At 40.4% G+C, this 17,395-nt stretch overlaps 1 protein-coding gene across 3 annotated transcripts in view; it reads left to right on the plus strand.

Annotated features, from left to right (window-relative positions):
* The first annotated feature begins 1,468 nt into the window (after window positions 1-1,468).
* Window positions 1,469-17,395, plus strand: part of LOC308085725 (clathrin heavy chain 1-like) — a 43,858-nt gene continuing 27,931 nt past the window's right edge. For all 3 annotated transcript variants that reach the window (XM_080429001.1, XM_080428999.1, XM_080429000.1), the window contains exons 1-12: window positions 1,469-1,845; window positions 4,752-4,959; window positions 7,938-8,206; window positions 8,832-8,993; window positions 9,341-9,454; window positions 9,690-9,863; window positions 12,867-13,064; window positions 13,983-14,183; window positions 14,723-14,875; window positions 15,050-15,172; window positions 15,546-15,683; window positions 16,815-16,979. In XM_080429001.1, coding sequence (XP_080285127.1) covers window positions 1,804-1,845; window positions 4,752-4,959; window positions 7,938-8,206; window positions 8,832-8,993; window positions 9,341-9,454; window positions 9,690-9,863; window positions 12,867-13,064; window positions 13,983-14,183; window positions 14,723-14,875; window positions 15,050-15,172; window positions 15,546-15,683; window positions 16,815-16,979 — 1,947 coding nt within the window. In that variant the 5' untranslated portion in view covers window positions 1,469-1,803. The remainder of the gene's footprint in view (window positions 1,846-4,751; window positions 4,960-7,937; window positions 8,207-8,831; window positions 8,994-9,340; window positions 9,455-9,689; window positions 9,864-12,866; window positions 13,065-13,982; window positions 14,184-14,722; window positions 14,876-15,049; window positions 15,173-15,545; window positions 15,684-16,814; window positions 16,980-17,395) is intronic.

Genomic DNA, 17,395 nt, shown 5'->3' on the forward strand with positions numbered 1-17,395 from the left:
TCATGTCTTGAGTCTTCCTTTCCATTTCAAATGCCTATGTGTTACATGTATACAGTATTTTAAAAGTGATAGATTTCACTCATTCACAAGTACCTTTAACTGTGTGCAAAATATAACGATTCAAATCCATAACCTTGGAACTAGAGCTGGGGCAATATATCCTTATGGATATTGTGATATAATACCGTGATACGGATGTGTTGTTTTTTCCTGGTTTTAACCACTTAAACCCCAGCATCTGCTTGTCGATGTGCTATTTTCAGTGAAAGCTTTCCCCACAATAACAGAAAACACACTAGGTTACCCATATGGGGTTTAAAGGGATGGTTCACCCCCAAAATGACTTTTTTTCTATCGATTACTCACCCCATGGAGACTTTAATTCGTGGATATATTTTTGTGTTGGTCGAATTCCTAAGCCAATAATTTGATGACTGGCAGCTGTTCCGGTAGGAGACACAAAGAGTCTCCTTTGTGTCTCCTACCGGAACCGCTGCCTACCGGTCGGCTGGTCATCAAATTATTGGCTTAGGAATGCGACAAAAACTAAAAACTATCCATGAATTTGAGTCTTTTTTTGGGGGGTGAACTATCCTGTGGTTAAAGGCTGCATTAGGGTAAAGTGATGTACATTTCTGAAATGATCTGACTTGTTATATTATTTGCCCTTGGCCTTTACCCACTTCGATATTGAGGTAAGGGATATTTGATATTGTCCATATATCACGCAGTCCTACTAGAATAAATCGATGGATGGACTGGAGGTTGCCAGCAAGTTGTTTGCATTGCAATGTGATATTCCTATCATGGATGCTAGCTACTACGTGGAACTGACGTACACTACACACCACCGAACTGTCAGTGTGATGAATAGTGTAATGCAGTGTTTCCCAAACAGTGGGCCGGGGCCCATATGTGGGTCACGGACCAATTTGTATGGGTCACGAGTGAAATACTCCTTTATTGTGTTTTCTACATTTTGTTTTAAATTATATATTTTTTTTATTCAAAATATTCCCCCCAAAAATCTAAAATCAAACTTTTTTTTTTCAAAATAATTCCATAAAAAAATATTTTTTTTTGAAAAATCCCTGGCACAAAATATTTTTGAGATAGGGGGGTCCGCAGCCAAATACATATCATTTTGGGGGTCCTTGACATGAATAGTTTGAGAACTAGTTAATTAATTAGAGGGGGAATAAATACTTAGTGAAAATAGCAGATCTACAAGCTCACAACACATCACATTGAGCTTGTAGATCTGCTATTTTCACTAGTTTGGGGTCTCGAGCTAAAAAAGTGTGGGAACCAGTGGGTGTAATAATAATAATGTTACTCGACTGAATGATGTGAAACGTGACCGGCTCTGTGCGTATACGGTAACGTCACGCACGACGTTACGGTCAGAAGTGTGTCCTCCCTCCACTCGGCTCCCCTCCTGACGCTTCCGGATTTGTGAACAGTTTACCGAGGCACCGTTTCCGCCGCCATTGCGGATTTTAGGAACCGGAGACCAAGCGCCGTGTTTAAGGAAGCCACTGCTGGTTCATTGATGCAGTGGCGAAACCGCACGGGGGGAATACAAAAAACTGAATTTTAACTGTATTTTTTGGTGGGGGAGTACTGCTAGTAACGCAACGCGACGGGGGTGTTTTCTCTTCTTTCTGGCTCCGACCTACACCGATACAGTGAGGAGGTCGTAGCTAGCTAACGCCGCTACTTCCTAAAGCTAGCTGAGCTAAGCTAGCATTAGCTTAGCTTTATATTCCGGGGGGAAAAAGCCGAACAGAACCGACAACAACCATGGCTCAAATCCTCCCTATCCGCTTCCAGGAGCACCTGCAGGTAATAAAGTGTGAACCAACACACCAACTTAACACCCAGAACACCCACAGCTTGAATAGACCCTGGCTCTGGGGTTTATTCATTTCTTCCAGGTTTTACTTGTCTGTTTTGACAGCTCGTTAGGCTAGCCTTGGCTAAAGCTAATGTTAAACGTCAACACCACCACCAACCCGCAGCAAATGAATGACCTCCCCCCTCCCCCGTTACTTCTCTTTAGCCGACAGCTAGTTAGCGTTAGCCCCGTTCCAAGCTGTCTGACGAGCGGCGGTTACACCGACGTCGGTGACCTATTGAATCTGGATACAGGATTGTGGCACCTAGACATCTGGGCACCTCGATGTGAAACAGTTAATTTTGTTGACTAAAAGATTTTGATATTTAATCGACTAAGACCAAACGATTTCAGATGACTAATAAAGGACAAACTAAATGGTGTTATTCAAAAGACTAAGACTAAATCTGAATTTGCTGTCAAAATTAACACTGATGTGAAATTGGCTGTTTTGTCCAAAATGTTTTTTCAAAATCTCATATTTGAAAAAAGTAATGTAAAGTATACATGATGTGAACATGCATGGTACATCAGTATCAGACTTCATTTGATCAACTTGTTTATGCCCCAAAATGACTGGATATACAGGGGTTGTAGCAATTTGTGGAGATATTAGACCTTAATTCTCAAATGTTTAAGCATGTAACTTCTAATCATGTATACTTTACATTTTTCAAATATATATATATATATATTTTTTAACATTTTGGACAAAATAGCCAATTTTACATCTAGGTGCCCAGATGTCCCTATAGTGCCCACGCCCACCTATCCTGTTACCATTGAATTACGTGACCCAAAGGAGAAGAACGACAGGACAAACAGTAGACATTCTGAATAAACAAACTAAATAAACCCCGAACACAAATCAACGCTTTAAATCTGACCTATTTTGCGCAAGGAGTCATGATTTCTGTCTGAAATTGTATTTGTTATGTTGATGAATTGAATACATAGGACCTTAATGGATTGGGTTATCCTCTTAGCTCACGAGTATGACTGTACCCGTACTATGTGCATTTCTGTCTATTAATAAAGAATTCAATCAATCAAAGAGCGACCGTAACCTTAACATATTTTGATAGGGCACTGTTTTCTGTGCAACATCCTACTAGCTCGACTCTCGAGGCTATTTAGCTTGGATCCGTATTAGCAGCCTAGCTGTCAACGTAGCTATACGGGCGACTCTGTGAAATAAACGCATAAATTCATTATTTTTGCGATGCTGCTCTAACGTGATCCATTCACGCTATTTAACCTTTGCGTGCCTGTTAAGCTAGCAGTGGACTAGGCTGTGAGTGTCGTGATGAAACCATAGAGTTAAAAATAAGGATGAAACGGACTAACACTGTGACGGTGATAGTCCTAAGGCACATTATAATGGAGCTGGCAAAGTTGATTCGTATGACGGTGTTTCGTTAGTTTTATTACAATATATCACGATCAACATCATCAGACCCCCCACATAGCTGTCAATACTGGCCCGGCATGATGTTGTCATCATCACATTGCTCACATCACTGTGTCACTGTGTATGCGGGCCATTTTGACAGACCTGCTTTAGTTTGGGCTCATACCTGCATGAGGAGAGCTGAGGTGAAACTGAGGAATTCCAAGCATTATTTTGAGTGTGACATCATCTCACTTCACTACCCATCTCTCTCTCTCTCTCTCTCTCTCTCTCTCTCTCTCTCTTCCAAACTGGTACACATTCTCTCACAAGTCATCATCTGTGAGCTTGGAACAGCCTGATATGTTAGGAATCATACACTAAATTATTTCTGGAAATTAAGACTAGAAGAAACCAAAGATGCACAATTATTAAGCAGTTTCCACTAATACATATACCACCACCACCGAAGCATCATTTTAACAATAGGGATTTAAATAGGGGATGTGGTGTTCTTTGACTGCCATTTCCGTACTGTACAGCAGTGGTTCTCAAACTTTTTCATTTCAAGGACCCCCAAATTGACACTTCTTAGCCCACAGACCCCCATTTGAAAAGATATGCCAAGGACCCCCATAAGAGAAGATTTTTACGGCTCTAGCAGTGATTTTGAACCATTTTAATTTCAAGAACCCCCAGTTTGACATGCATTTAGCTATGGACCCCCATTTAATGGCATTTCTATCTCTGGGACCCCAATTTATATTCTAAAATATAAATATTTATATTGTTAAATTAACTCTTGAGTGTACAAATGGAATCAAATGTACCCTAACGGGTCCATTTATACAGACCACCATTTGTCCAGAGTTACATACCTATAAGGGTTAATTTGGTTCCTAACTATCCATTTAGCTGGGGACCCCCTGGAACTCCCTTAAAGGGATACTTTCACATAAAATAAACATTTAAAAAATATATTAAAAATAAATGAAAAAAGTAATGGAAAAATCACGGCCCCCTCACGCATTAGACTGTCCTACTAATGTGTGAGGGGGCCTTTATTTTGCCATAACTTATTTCATTTTTTTTAAATAATTATTTTTAATGTTTATTTTATGTGAAAGTGAAGTATCCCTTTAAGGATCCCTGGGGGTCCCCGGACCCCAATTTGAGAACCAATACTGTACGGCTATGAGCCCCAAATTCACCTTGAAGATGCAATATTACATTAACTTAAACTGAAAAGTACTGGCCTTACTAGGTCAGTGGAATTTTCCTTCCTTGATTTTTAAGAGGTTATATGTTTTCCCGAATAAAGAAGGCGCTGGAGCAACTCGGATGATAAGAGCCTTTTACTTTAATATAGAACAGGGTGCAAGGCAAACGAACGACAACGTTTTGATGTCGGATTACATCTTCGTCAGGTCATATTATGTTATATGTATGTTTTCCTCTTTTCAGCTCCAGAACCTGGGGATCAACCCAGCCAACATTGGATTCAGCACTCTAACCATGGAGTCGGATAAATTCATCTGCATCAGGGAGAAGGTGGGCGAGCAGGCCCAAGTTGTCATCATCGACATGGCAGACCCAAACACTCCTATCCGCAGGCCCATCTCTGCAGACAGCGCCATCATGAACCCTGCCAGTAAAGTTATCGCTCTCAAAGGTAAGTTCCAGACACACAGGGCTGTTGGCATATAGTTTTACCAAATAAAAAACAGATTCAGAGGATGGCCAAACCTTCATCTATGTCTTACTAGTTTTTTAACATCATAGCCTCATTGGTGTAGTTTTCTGTCTGTCTTTGTCTGCCAATTGCCAAGTTGTCTGCATAGTCTGCTTCACATATTGATGTCCGTTATGCAGGCATACCCATTTGTTTGTAAAGCAAAAATGAAACCGTAATTAAGATTTGTTCAAACTGCGACCTACAGGACATTAATATTATTATGATACAACTAAAAGTTGCAGGTAGCAACGCTAGCAGAAATGTCACACTATCATGAATGCTTTGTCTATTTTTGCTTGTTTTTGCTCTTTTTCATTTCTTACTGCTTTCTTATGTTTGCAGACGGTGAGTTGAATTTTACCTCATGAGTTGTCAAAGTGTAAATCCTGTATGCACTGTGTTGAAATGTCTGCACAGTATTGATGTTCCTCGCTGCTGTAGTAAATGCGTGCTTGAATGTATAATGGTAGTGCAAGCTGAAGCTGGGTGATAACAGTAGAATACAGGGGGAAGGTTTTCCAGAATTTGATTCAGTTAATTAAGTATTAGAGTATCAGACATAGTCTGATAGACAGACATAGACATAGACAGACATAGTCGACTATGGAGGATTTTATAATAAAATGAAATCCTGCATCATTTATTTACTTAAATAATCTAGATGGCAGAAAGCAAGCAGTGGCATTGGGATCACGGTGTTTTGCCACCATGATCCATTATAATCTGAATATATTGCAGACAGTGTGGTTTGTGTGTTTTTGCACGTGTATTATTAGCAGCATCTTTGAAGATTCCTAAGATTATATTGAATTATTTAACACACAGACTATTAGCATTTCTTAACCTTTTTCAGGATAATGCCTCAGAAAACTAAGTTTCAAGCACATTGCATGATATATATGTATATTTTTGTTGATATACTGATGATGCACAGTTACCTCGCAGGATTAGGCCCAAGTAGCTTAAGAAATCTAAGCTTAAGTATTTGTTGTTACAGAAACCTCTAATTTAATTCTAGTCGAAATAGAGAAGCCATGTAAATGGTAGTTTCTTTTAATTTAATTTAAAAAAAAAATCATACTCCCACCCCTACTGTATTTAAGTTGTAACCTAACTAATTGTGTTGTTGGGAACTATTGTTTTCGGTTGTCCTAGAGTTTAATAAACTAACAGTTGTGTGTCTACACAGCATCAATTGTGTATACATAACAGGAGAAAACGTTAACATTATTATTCACACGGTTTTGAGTGTGAGTAGTTGTGCATAATATATGAATTTTATAGCTTTTTATATATTTTAAAGCACAGTTAAGTATTGGGTGTAGTTAAGTTGAAAGAAGGAGACTGTTGATTGGTCTTGACTGAGGTGCATATTATAGGCCAAAAGGATCAGAACTCCTCCACTAATAATAATAATAATGATAAGAAAGAAGCCTGTATTGGGGGGGAGGGGCTTGAAACGGAATGGGTGTGAGTGCATCCCTCCAGTCACCAACCTTTCTGTCATCACATCTGTTTGTCTGCTTTGTGGTCCTCTTTTCTTAATCTGCATTCAGCCCCAAACCAAAACTCCCATGTCCCCATTTTAGGATTAACATAATTGCTGTGAATCCCTAAGAGGCTCTGATCACATGCCTGAAGTTTTTATTTTTTATTTTATTTTTTATTTCTGTATAAATATTTGTGGAGCTTTGAGAAAAATTAACCAGACTGTTAAATAATACGTTGGAGGGGGGGGGGATTTTCACATGGCCTAGAAAATCCTATCTTAAATCACATTGGACGCTATGCCTCAAATGATGGGCTCCCAATTATCAGATTTGTAGGTCAAGAAGACAATTGACCGTACAGATGTAGAAACGGACAAGAAATCCATTTGCATTTAGAACTGCTTGATATAAACTAATAAATCACATTGGCTTTTTCCTGCTGGATCGCTCTATAGTTTGTACATGATACATTTACAGTTATCAATTTTACAATTTAGGCATTTAGTAGACGCTCTAAAAAGTGTCAGAGAGGATAATGCCTGGGCACTTCAAGAGAGACTACCCAAAATAAAATACTGGAGCACTCGACTGGTCTGCACATATTTATTATTTTAATCAGAGTAAATGGCAGTAGTCAACAAAATGACAGGTAAATGGTCACGTAAATAGAGTGAAAGCTTTATATATCTGAATCTATCAATATCCGAATATATCAACTTTAAATATCCGGATTGTTTCCAACCAGTTTTAGCCCATTCATTGAATTTAAATGTCACCTGACCAGCAGGCGGACCTATAGTCTGGCTACGCGAGACTATAGTCCTATGTGGGGGGTCTGCAGTGGACGCTAATGCCTAAGATTTGCAGAGTTTAATTATAATGAAAGGTTTTCCTAGGCTTGAAGAATAGTTTTAGTGCGTGATCCCATATGTTCTTGTACAGCCCAGACTTAGATCCACTACACTTGAATGGCATACTTGAGTTTTTCTCATTAGAATTATTTGTTTTTTTTCCTTTTCCCTCTGTTCCTGGAAAGTTGTCACTTCACTGTATCACAATATGTTTACATATTCAGCCACAGCTGCATTTGTGTGTCCCACACCTGTTTATTGTCTCAGACCTAACTGAATGCAGATCCTCCTAGCACTTAACTTGCTTTGCCCGTTTGTTGGCCTTGCCCCCTTTGCATTTTCAACTGCTGCTGTCTTGTTGTTATGGTCATTTGGTGATAACTCACACCAAACCCTGACTTACCAACATTTCTCCAACAAGTGGAATTTTGGTAGTTACCCCCCCCCCCCGCCTTCCCAACGCCTGGTGTGGTTTGTGTGTATTGGTCTCAGTAGCACTTAAGTAACTTTGCTTCTATCAAACCTGCACCTATGCAATCAGCGCACCTCAACTTTGGGTTGTGAATGTTTTCAGCGGCAAAGACCCTGCAGATATTCAACATCGAGATGAAGAGCAAAATGAAGGCCCACACCATGACGGACGATGTCACCTTCTGGAAGTGGATCTCCCTCAACACGGTGGCGCTGGTCACAGACAACGCCGTCTACCATTGGAGTATGGAGGGAGACTCACAGCCACTCAAGGTCTTTGACCGGCACTCCAGCCTGGCTGGCTGCCAGATCATCAACTACCGCACAGACGCTAAACAGAAATGGCTGCTGCTCATTGGCATTTCGGCACAGGTAGACAAACGGACCCCCTTCTGGTTGAAGAGCTTTTAACCGATCGGCACTAATTTGCTGCTCTTTTAATGCAATCTCCATTACGTTCTATTGACATTCTAAGTCGTTACTGTAGGATACTTTCTTCTGAATGTAAGCAGTAGGTTGATTTAATATACCTGTATATACCTAATTGTTTTTGTAGCCTAACAAAAATACCATGTCTCCTGAAAGTGTTCATGTGCTTTTCCCTCTGCCATTATGAAAAAGCTCTTTGCAAAAATATGATGTTAAAACAATTCATATGAATGATCACAGGTCATGGGTGTATTTGTAGTTATTTTAAGATTTTGATCTGTAGATAGAAAATAAGGGTTTTAGAACTTTTACTCAAATTTCTGAATACGGATCTGTTTTTTCTTCTGCAAACATGGATGTGATCAAACCTTACAGATGAATAAATGTTTAATGTTGTGGCGATAAGCTACGGCAATATGTTGCAAAAGCAAAAAAGAAAAAAGGTTATTCCTTCCAATAAAACACTATGTAAACAAAAGCTAGTATTGAGACACCAGTGTTTGAGCAGCAGTAAGGTCACTGTTACAGCGTGGTGCTTAAAAACGGGGATATTGCTTTTTTCCTCCAGCAAAACCGTGTTGTGGGAGCCATGCAGCTGTACTCTGTGGACCGAAAGGTGTCTCAGCCCATTGAGGGCCACGCTGCAGGATTTGCCCAGTTCAAGATGGAGGGCAACACGGAGGAATCAACCCTGTTCTGTTTCGCTGTGCGAGGACAAGCAGGGGGAAAGGTATTACCCACAGTGCCAAGTCCCAGCCTTTAGTGCTGCATTAGTAGAGTGATGGGGATGATATCCAAACAGAAAAAATAGTGTTGCTACAGGGGGAAATGGACCTCACATCTCTGTTAATCTTGATGGCAGTTCGTAATCCATGGCAACTCTTTATTTATTTAGACATACAGGTGCTTTCTTTGCAGTTTTCTTTTGGTAGTGGTGGGCCAATGTATGTATTTCTTGGGGTATTTATTATTTTACTTACGTTACATTATCAATAAAGATGTCAAAGTCAAAGCTGTATTGAGATATGAATGTTAACTTTGTTTCCCTGTTGGCTAATGTCTATTTTGTTCTCTTAGCTGCACATTATCGAAGTGGGGACTCCTCCAACAGGCAACCAACCGTTTCCAAAGAAAGCTGTGGATGTGTTCTTCCCTCCAGAGGCTCAGAATGATTTCCCCGTCGCCATGCAGGTAATAAGAATTAAATTAGAGTAGACCTACGGTACCCGCTCTTGAATTCAAATATTGTCTTCATTCTCAACACAAAAAGGCAATCGTGACACTGGGCCCAGCATGGTGATAATAATAATAATATGGTAGTCATTTCCCAGTACAATGGGAATGTCACACTCTGTTGAAAGCAAAAGTGTTTGTGTGTGAATAAATTGAGTTAAGCTTGTGTCTGTTCCTTTGCCCACCCCTTTAGATCAGCTCCAAGCAAGATGTGGTGTTCCTCATCACCAAATATGGCTACATCCACCTATATGACCTGGAAACCGGCACCTGCATCTACATGAACAGGATTAGTGGGGAGACCATCTTTGTCACCGCTCCCCACGAGCCCACAGCTGGCATCATTGGTGTCAACAGGAAAGGACAGGTATTGTGTTTAACCCATTAAGACACACACACACACACATTTTTAACTCAAATCTTTGCATCTGGGGGACCCTGGAACCAAATATTTTCAGATGGGGGTCCGCGGCCAAAAACATAATTTTGGGAGGTCCTTGACATGAACATTTTGAAAAAAATTGTAGAATCCCCAGAAGCAATAAAATTTGAGTTAAAAATGTTCGCTTAAAAAAATTATATATATATATATATATAATCAAAGATTTGCACACATTTTCACGATTTTTCTAAAATAGCAGATCTATAAGCTTGTAGCGTGGCACTCTGTGCCGTGCTATGAGCTTGTATATCTGCTATTTTTTTTTATAGCCAAAGACATCTAAATGACACAAATGGGTTAACTATGACATTTGTATGAACTGCACATATTGATCATTAATACTTTATAGTACAATTAATTGTATATATGCCCCTTCATTATGTCATCAGTTCTTCTCAAGTGTCCTATGCTTCTGATCATGTTTCAGTGCTCAGTTTAGGACAGTATAGTGTGAACCAGAGTCACACTATAGGTTTATGCAGCACCTGTCTGAGGTCCAGCTTACTGGCTAGTTAAAAGCTAACTCTTAAATCCATGTAGCTGGAGGTATTGCTTAGTTTTCACCTCAACTGTCCACTAACCATGAAGAGAGGAAAATATATAGTAACTCATAGAGCCATAAGTACATTTCTAGAGGTAAAAAATACATTTGCCTACTTATAGAATCAGGGAGAAGCTGTGAACTCTATTGGGATGTTTTATGGGCTTAGCTCAGTTTTATTTGTCTATATGTACATCCGTGTTACAGTCATCCACCAAGACACTATGATGATTATTATTGTGTAATGTTGGGTGTAACGTGATACTATTGATCCGATCAATTGTCTTATCGAGTTTCTTGTCCAAAAGCACACCACTGCAGACGGTGTGTTGGGTTGTGTGTAGGCATCACATTTGATGGGTCTTCTAGACAGACTTCTGTTTATTTCTCTGCTTTCCATCGAGTTGATTTCCATTATCTGTGCCTTTATTATGACTGTCCATCTCAGTCGGTTAGTGCTGACATGTTTTGAGTTACAGGCCCTGTGGAATGTAAAAGGTGAAAAGGCTTATTCGTCATGAAGAGAGACCCGATTAAATGTGTCAGTTTTGCGTGTCATCGTGTGACCTTGATCGAGAGGAAATCCCTGTAAACAACACACAGGCTGGCAGCACTCGCCGCAGTGTGAGGCATGTGACAGCCACAGCGGGAGGGCCCATCCCAGCTTGCCAGTTAGGCATCCTAATCTCCTTATTGCGCTTGGCTTTCACCTCCAAGTCTGGCCCGATACGGCACATTATGTTACTGAAACAGACACACACACTTGTACACCACATACCGCAACTACTAAGCCATCTGTGTGATTTAGGAATGTGACAAGGCCAATTTGACTAATGCTGTGAATGTGATTACGGTAACTTAGATGTATTTTTTTATGCATAAACATTAAGTGCCTAAAAGTCACAGTGCCACAGAAATTCATGGTTTGCTTAATCCATTAACTCATTCACTGCCACTGACGTAAAAAACGTAATTTGTCCCGTTTACCAATCCTGCCACTGACGTAAAAAACGTAATTTTTTTTAGTTTTTTTTTCAAATTTGACCCAAAGACCAAGGAGATATGATTGTTTAAAGATCTACACTCCCATCCACTTCCTTGTTAACTTAAAACTTAAAAATTCTGTATCTCGGCTCCTGAGTACTTTTTTTTTTAAATGAAAAATCTCTGGCAGTGGGCAAACGCGGCCAGCAATAATTGTGGCAGTGAATGAGTTAAGACCAGGGAAGAATCTGTGTCATTTTTCGATTTCTTTGGCTATTTTTGGAAAAATCGTGAAAATATGTGCAAATCTTTGAATATATAATATATATTTTTAAAGCAAACATTTTTAACCCAAATCTTTGCTTCTGGGGGGGTCCCTGGAACATTTTGAGATTTGGGTCCGTGGCTAAATACATATAATTTTGGGGGTCCTTGACATGCAAAAAGAGAACCACTGATATAGCAACATAAGTAAAAAATATTTGACATTTGTAGAATCCCCAGAAGCAAAGTTTGAGTTAAAAATGTTCGCTTTAAAAAGTATATATATATTTAAAGATTTGCACACATTTTCACGATTTTTCAAAAATAGCAGATCTACAAGCTCGTAGCGGTATGAACTTGTACAGTATATCTGCTATTTTTGAATAGCCAAAGAAATCTTAAAATGACACTTAAAGGGTTAAATGCGAAAGTTTTTTCATTTTATTCCAGCTCTATGAAATTGCAGTGTTCATTCAGGCCTGGTGGAAGTATTAGTTAGACGTTGTGCTTATAGAGTAATTTTGTTTTCTTAAAACATGCCTTACGTATGGTAAATTGTGTCAATCCTGGTTATGATTTCACCATTCCAGGAATATAATCATGAAATCAAAAATGTAGATAATGTGTCAGGGCTGCCATCTACAGGTTGAAATGTTCCCCCTGCCCGAAAACATATCAGACGTTTGGAGCCTGTGGGACTCCCCTTCCTTGGGTTGAGAATAGCAAGGACAGAGTGCTATGAGCTTGTGGATATAATGCAATTTTTTGTATCTTTGGAAATTTCACCTATAATGGCAAAATAGGGATGTTGGGTTGAAAGTGGTTAACTGTTGCAGCCTTATTGGATTTCACGGTCCATTTATGCTATTGTATTAAAAAATATATAACTGAAGAAATAAATGATAAAACAATATTTTTAAATAAATAATAACCAATCCATTTGATTGAAAAAAATATTATAAATTGATTAGTTCGATTAAGTGTTGCACCCCTAACATGACTGGAGTCCCGGCAATAGCAACTTGAATCGGCAAAAGTCATAATGCGTGATCGGCATCGGGTCTCAAAATTATTAATGTTTTTAGAACCCCAATATCTGTAATTCATGCTTCCTGAGTGCAAATGTGTTTTGTCTCCAGGTGCTGTCAGTGTGTGTGGAAGAGGAGAACATCATCCCTTACATCACCAATGTCCTCCAAAACCCAGACCTGGCCCTGCGCATGGCCGTCCGCAACAACCTGGCCGGCGCAGAGGAGCTGTTCGCCCGCAAGTTCAACACCCTGTTCACCGCAGGGAACTATTCAGAGGCTGCCAAGGTGGCCGCCAATGCACCCAAGGTACCGCACCATCAAGCCAATGCAACCGTCTTGCTCCCAAGCAAGTAGAGCATGACCGATGCCAGATTATTTTGGAACTGATATCTTGTAAAAAAAAAAAAAACCTGAAAGCTAAAAGGCAAATTTAGAACATTTCCACCTATAATAACATGCCCTAAATTGGTTGAAAATGGCTAAAATTAAGACACTTCGGCTGCACAATTACCGACGTCGGCAAAAAAGTTAAATAATGGCCAATATATTGGTTGGGCCCTAAAAGATGGTTCAACCAGCATGATTTAGCTGCACTTCCTCTAATACAAGCTCAGACTGTGCAGATAAAGATTTTCGCAGCTTAAGTAAGCCTTGCCGAGCCTTGTGGCCCATAGGGCAGGAGTCTCCTTTTTCTGTAGCGTGAGGCAGCTTGATGTATAAGTGCACATGATGCTAGCATGTTGCAGGGACTTACCGCCAATCCAACCTGTGATGCCGAGTGAAAAAAGTATAATTACACTGCTCACAGGGATTCTTTGGCTTAATGTAAAACCTTTACACTTTTCCATTGTAAAAGTTTAGTGATTGGCTAAATTCCCCCGTCACCATTACTTTATGCTTTTGTGTTCAATCAAAAACACAAGACTTTGTTACAGTATATGAATAATGGGCTATACATACAATTGTACTGCACTGGTCTCAGTGGTCAGCATGAGGCCTTTCTTTTTGGATGTAAACGGTGACGACATGGCTAGCGTTGATTTAATCAGCCAGCCATCTTAAGTCCACTGAATTATTTATGTTGCTTTTTCACTCTCACAAGCATCCTCTTATTCTAAAAACCGGAAATGATCATGATCTAGAATGCTCAACATTGACTTGTTTGTCTATGCATAATTAATCCTTCCTTTCTTTTCCCCCCGTCCTTGGTTCTATGTCCTCCAGGGAATCCTGCGTACCCCAGACACCATCCGTCGCTTCCAGAGCGTGCCGGCCCAGCCGGGACAGACCTCCCCCTTGCTCCAGTACTTTGGCATCCTGCTGGACCAGGGTCAGCTCAACAAGTTCGAGTCCCTGGAGCTATGCAGGCCGGTCCTCCAGCAGGGCCGCAAGCAACTCCTGGAGAAATGGCTGAAGGAGGATAAGGCAAGTTTGTAGAGTTTAACCCATTAAGACCTGAGGCCGATTCTAAAAATGTCCTAAATCCTAAAGGCGGTTATACACCGGCGAATATGCGAATATACGCAAAATTCGGACTCGTTCCGAATAATTAATAGACGCTTTTTTCGCTCCTTCACTGATGTGGAAGCTTGCATTGACTTTATAAGGTTTTTTAAAAAAAAGTATTATTCGCATGAAAAAAAGACCTTAAGTTTTCTGAAAAACGTATGTTTCTATGTCAGTGGTTCTCAAACTTTTCCCATGTCAAGGACCCCCAACATATGTATTTGGCCGCAGTCGCCCATCTCAAAATATTCTTTTCCAGGGACCCCCAGAAGCAAAGTTTTGAGTTAAAAATATTCAAAGATTTGCACATATCTTCATGATTTTTCAAAAATAGCAGATCTACAAGCTCATAGCGCGGCACGAAGTGACGCGCTATATTATAGATACACTGTGCTTGTTTTTCTGCAAATTGTTTGTATTGTCACTAAGCTCATAGATGTGTCTGTGTGTGTCTATAGCTGGAGTGCTCTGAGGAGCTCGGGGACCTGGTGAAGTCAGTGGACCCTACTCTGGCCCTCAGCGTTTACCTCAGAGCCAACGTCCCCAACAAGGTCATACAGTGTTTCGCAGAGACGGGCCAGTTCCAGAAGATTGTCCTCTATGCCAAAAAGGTCAGAGGACACTTGATTTTATCCTGTATAAATAGGCGAGATTTAGATTTTTGCCGATTAAAGTCATTATTATTCTGTTGATGGAAATTAAAGAAGCTCTTAAAGTTGTGTCCCTTTGCGCTGCATCATCGTATCATCATATATCATACATTGAAATACTGTATAATCTTAAAGGTGGGCTACACTCCAGACTGGATCTTCCTGCTGAGAAACGTGATGCGGATCAACCCAGAGCAGGGCCTGCAGTTCTCCCAAATGCTGGTTCAAGACGAGGAGCCTCTGGCTGACATCACACAGGTCAGGCGCACACAATCAAAAGTGCTTTGGGGGGGGGGGGGGGGTCCTAAAATCCAGAAGTTAATGCCTCTCCAAATATTATTTTAACAGTGAATTTTGAAGCTCTTTTATGCTGAGACCTTCAGCCAAGGCATACTAGTGTTTGTATGTATGTACAGTATTATCATAATCAGTCTCATACCAGTGACCTCAAAGATCACAAAATATATAATTTTTTAACTAAAAACGTGAATAATGCAAAACTGATGCATAAATTATATTGGAAATCTGATGAGGTAACGGTTTGGCCTACAAAAAGACGTTATCCCTAGGCCCTCCATAGATAATATCTTGACCAATGTGTTTTTGTTGTAACTGTTCATTCTTTCTGCAGATTGTGGATGTCTTCATGGAGTACAACCTGATCCAGCAATGCACGTCGTTCCTGCTGGACGCTCTGAAGAACAACAGACCCATGGAGGGACCTCTCCAGACACGCCTGCTGGAAATGAACCTAGTCCATGCTCCACAGGTAAACAAATACACTTTTCTTTTGCTATTTGGTTAACCCATTATGGGCGGGAACCCCTATTTGTAATACCTTTCAGGACGGGAACCCCTTTTGGGGTTCCTGTTGCTATGTACAGTATATAGTAACATACATTTGTTGTAATTTTTGAATAAATATTTGAAGTTTTTCAGAAAACTTTTAGAAGGTGTTTTTAGAATCAGCCTCGGGTCTAAATCAGAGTTCTGCACGGGTCCAGTTTTGAGAACCCTCGCCTGCCCCGCCCGTCAATAATCAGATCCGTAGACCGACCCGTCACCCGTGATTATTTCAAAATACGAACCAGAACCGCCCCGGCCGTTAAATAGTGGATCCGTTGTCCGCCCGTTTACCCATGATTACACGCAGAGTCAAATGTAAATAGCCTACAGACAGTCACTCAATTTAAAAGTGTTGAAAAAGATGGCAGCCTTCAACAATAGCACTATATTCAGTGGTCAGATTAGTTCAGCAATCAAGTGAAGACGGAGGAGCGAGCTTTAGCCACACGCGCGAACACGCATATACGCACTACGCATATACGCACTTAGTGCGTATATAACGCATGTGTCGTTGTTTACATTGTCAGATGGTTTTAATTTCAAGGTTTAACAGGATGTTCGATGTGTTTTTGTGAGTTAAGATAACTGACCGGCGTGCTCCATGCCGTTGTGCTGTGTTAAGTTACACAAGTGACGTTGTTTGGGCGGAAACGGTGCTCTCTGATTTTCACAATAAAATGTTACCCACCCGCGTTTAGTTCAGTACCGCCCGTCCCCGTTTTCACCGTCAAACGGGTACCCCGCCCGTTGCAGGACTCTGGTCTAAATGGGTTGGATGAAATTACAAATAAGTTTAGGCTGACATTGACATGCTCCCGGCAGCGCTGTTGTGCATTCACCTCCAATTTTAAGTGTTCACCTTATAATCTGATTCATGATTGACTTTCAGTAGCAAAATTAGGTTCTGTGCGTGTGTGAGAAAGAGCAGGATAGTGTTGTAAATGTTTTAATAACAACATCCCAATTTGAGATAGTGGAACCAAAGCAGACCTGCTATTTACAGGGCCCTAGCCACTAGTTAAATCTATTTTTGTCGTCATGTCATGTTTCACAGGTTGCAGATGCCATCCTTGGGAACCAGATGTTCACCCACTATGACCGCGCCCACGTGGCTCAGCTGTGCGAAAAAGCCGGCCTCCTCCAGAGGGCACTGGAGCACTACACCGACCTTTATGACATCAAGCGCGCTGTGGTGCACACACACCTGCTCAACCCTGAGGTAAACACCACCACCTAGTAATGATACAACAGTGACAACGTTATGACACTTACTCATATTGGTTTTTGAACAATGACTATCAATTTTGCATTTGAAATGTATAGTAGCATTTTACTGTGGGAGCCATGCCTTGACTCCCCGTTTTCCATACCGGTCAATTCATACATTTTAAAGTCCTTTAGGGTGAATTAAATTAACAGCTGCCTCAAGTAAGGCAAGGCGAAGAGAGAATAATAATAAACTTGTATTTGTGCTGGGGGGGAAGGCATGGGGCAAGGAAATGTTTTTTTATGTTGAAAATCAAATAAAACGATAATTCAAATAAAACTAAAAAAGTAAGGCACGGCAATGTAACGGCCTGACTGCCTGTTTCCCATTCAGACCATTCAGTAAAACACGATTGCCTTTGAGTTGTC

This window comes from Gymnoscopelus braueri, assembly GCF_963280865.1.
Source record: "Gymnoscopelus braueri genome assembly, chromosome: 5".
Taxonomy (NCBI): Eukaryota; Metazoa; Chordata; class Actinopteri; order Myctophiformes; family Myctophidae; genus Gymnoscopelus; species Gymnoscopelus braueri.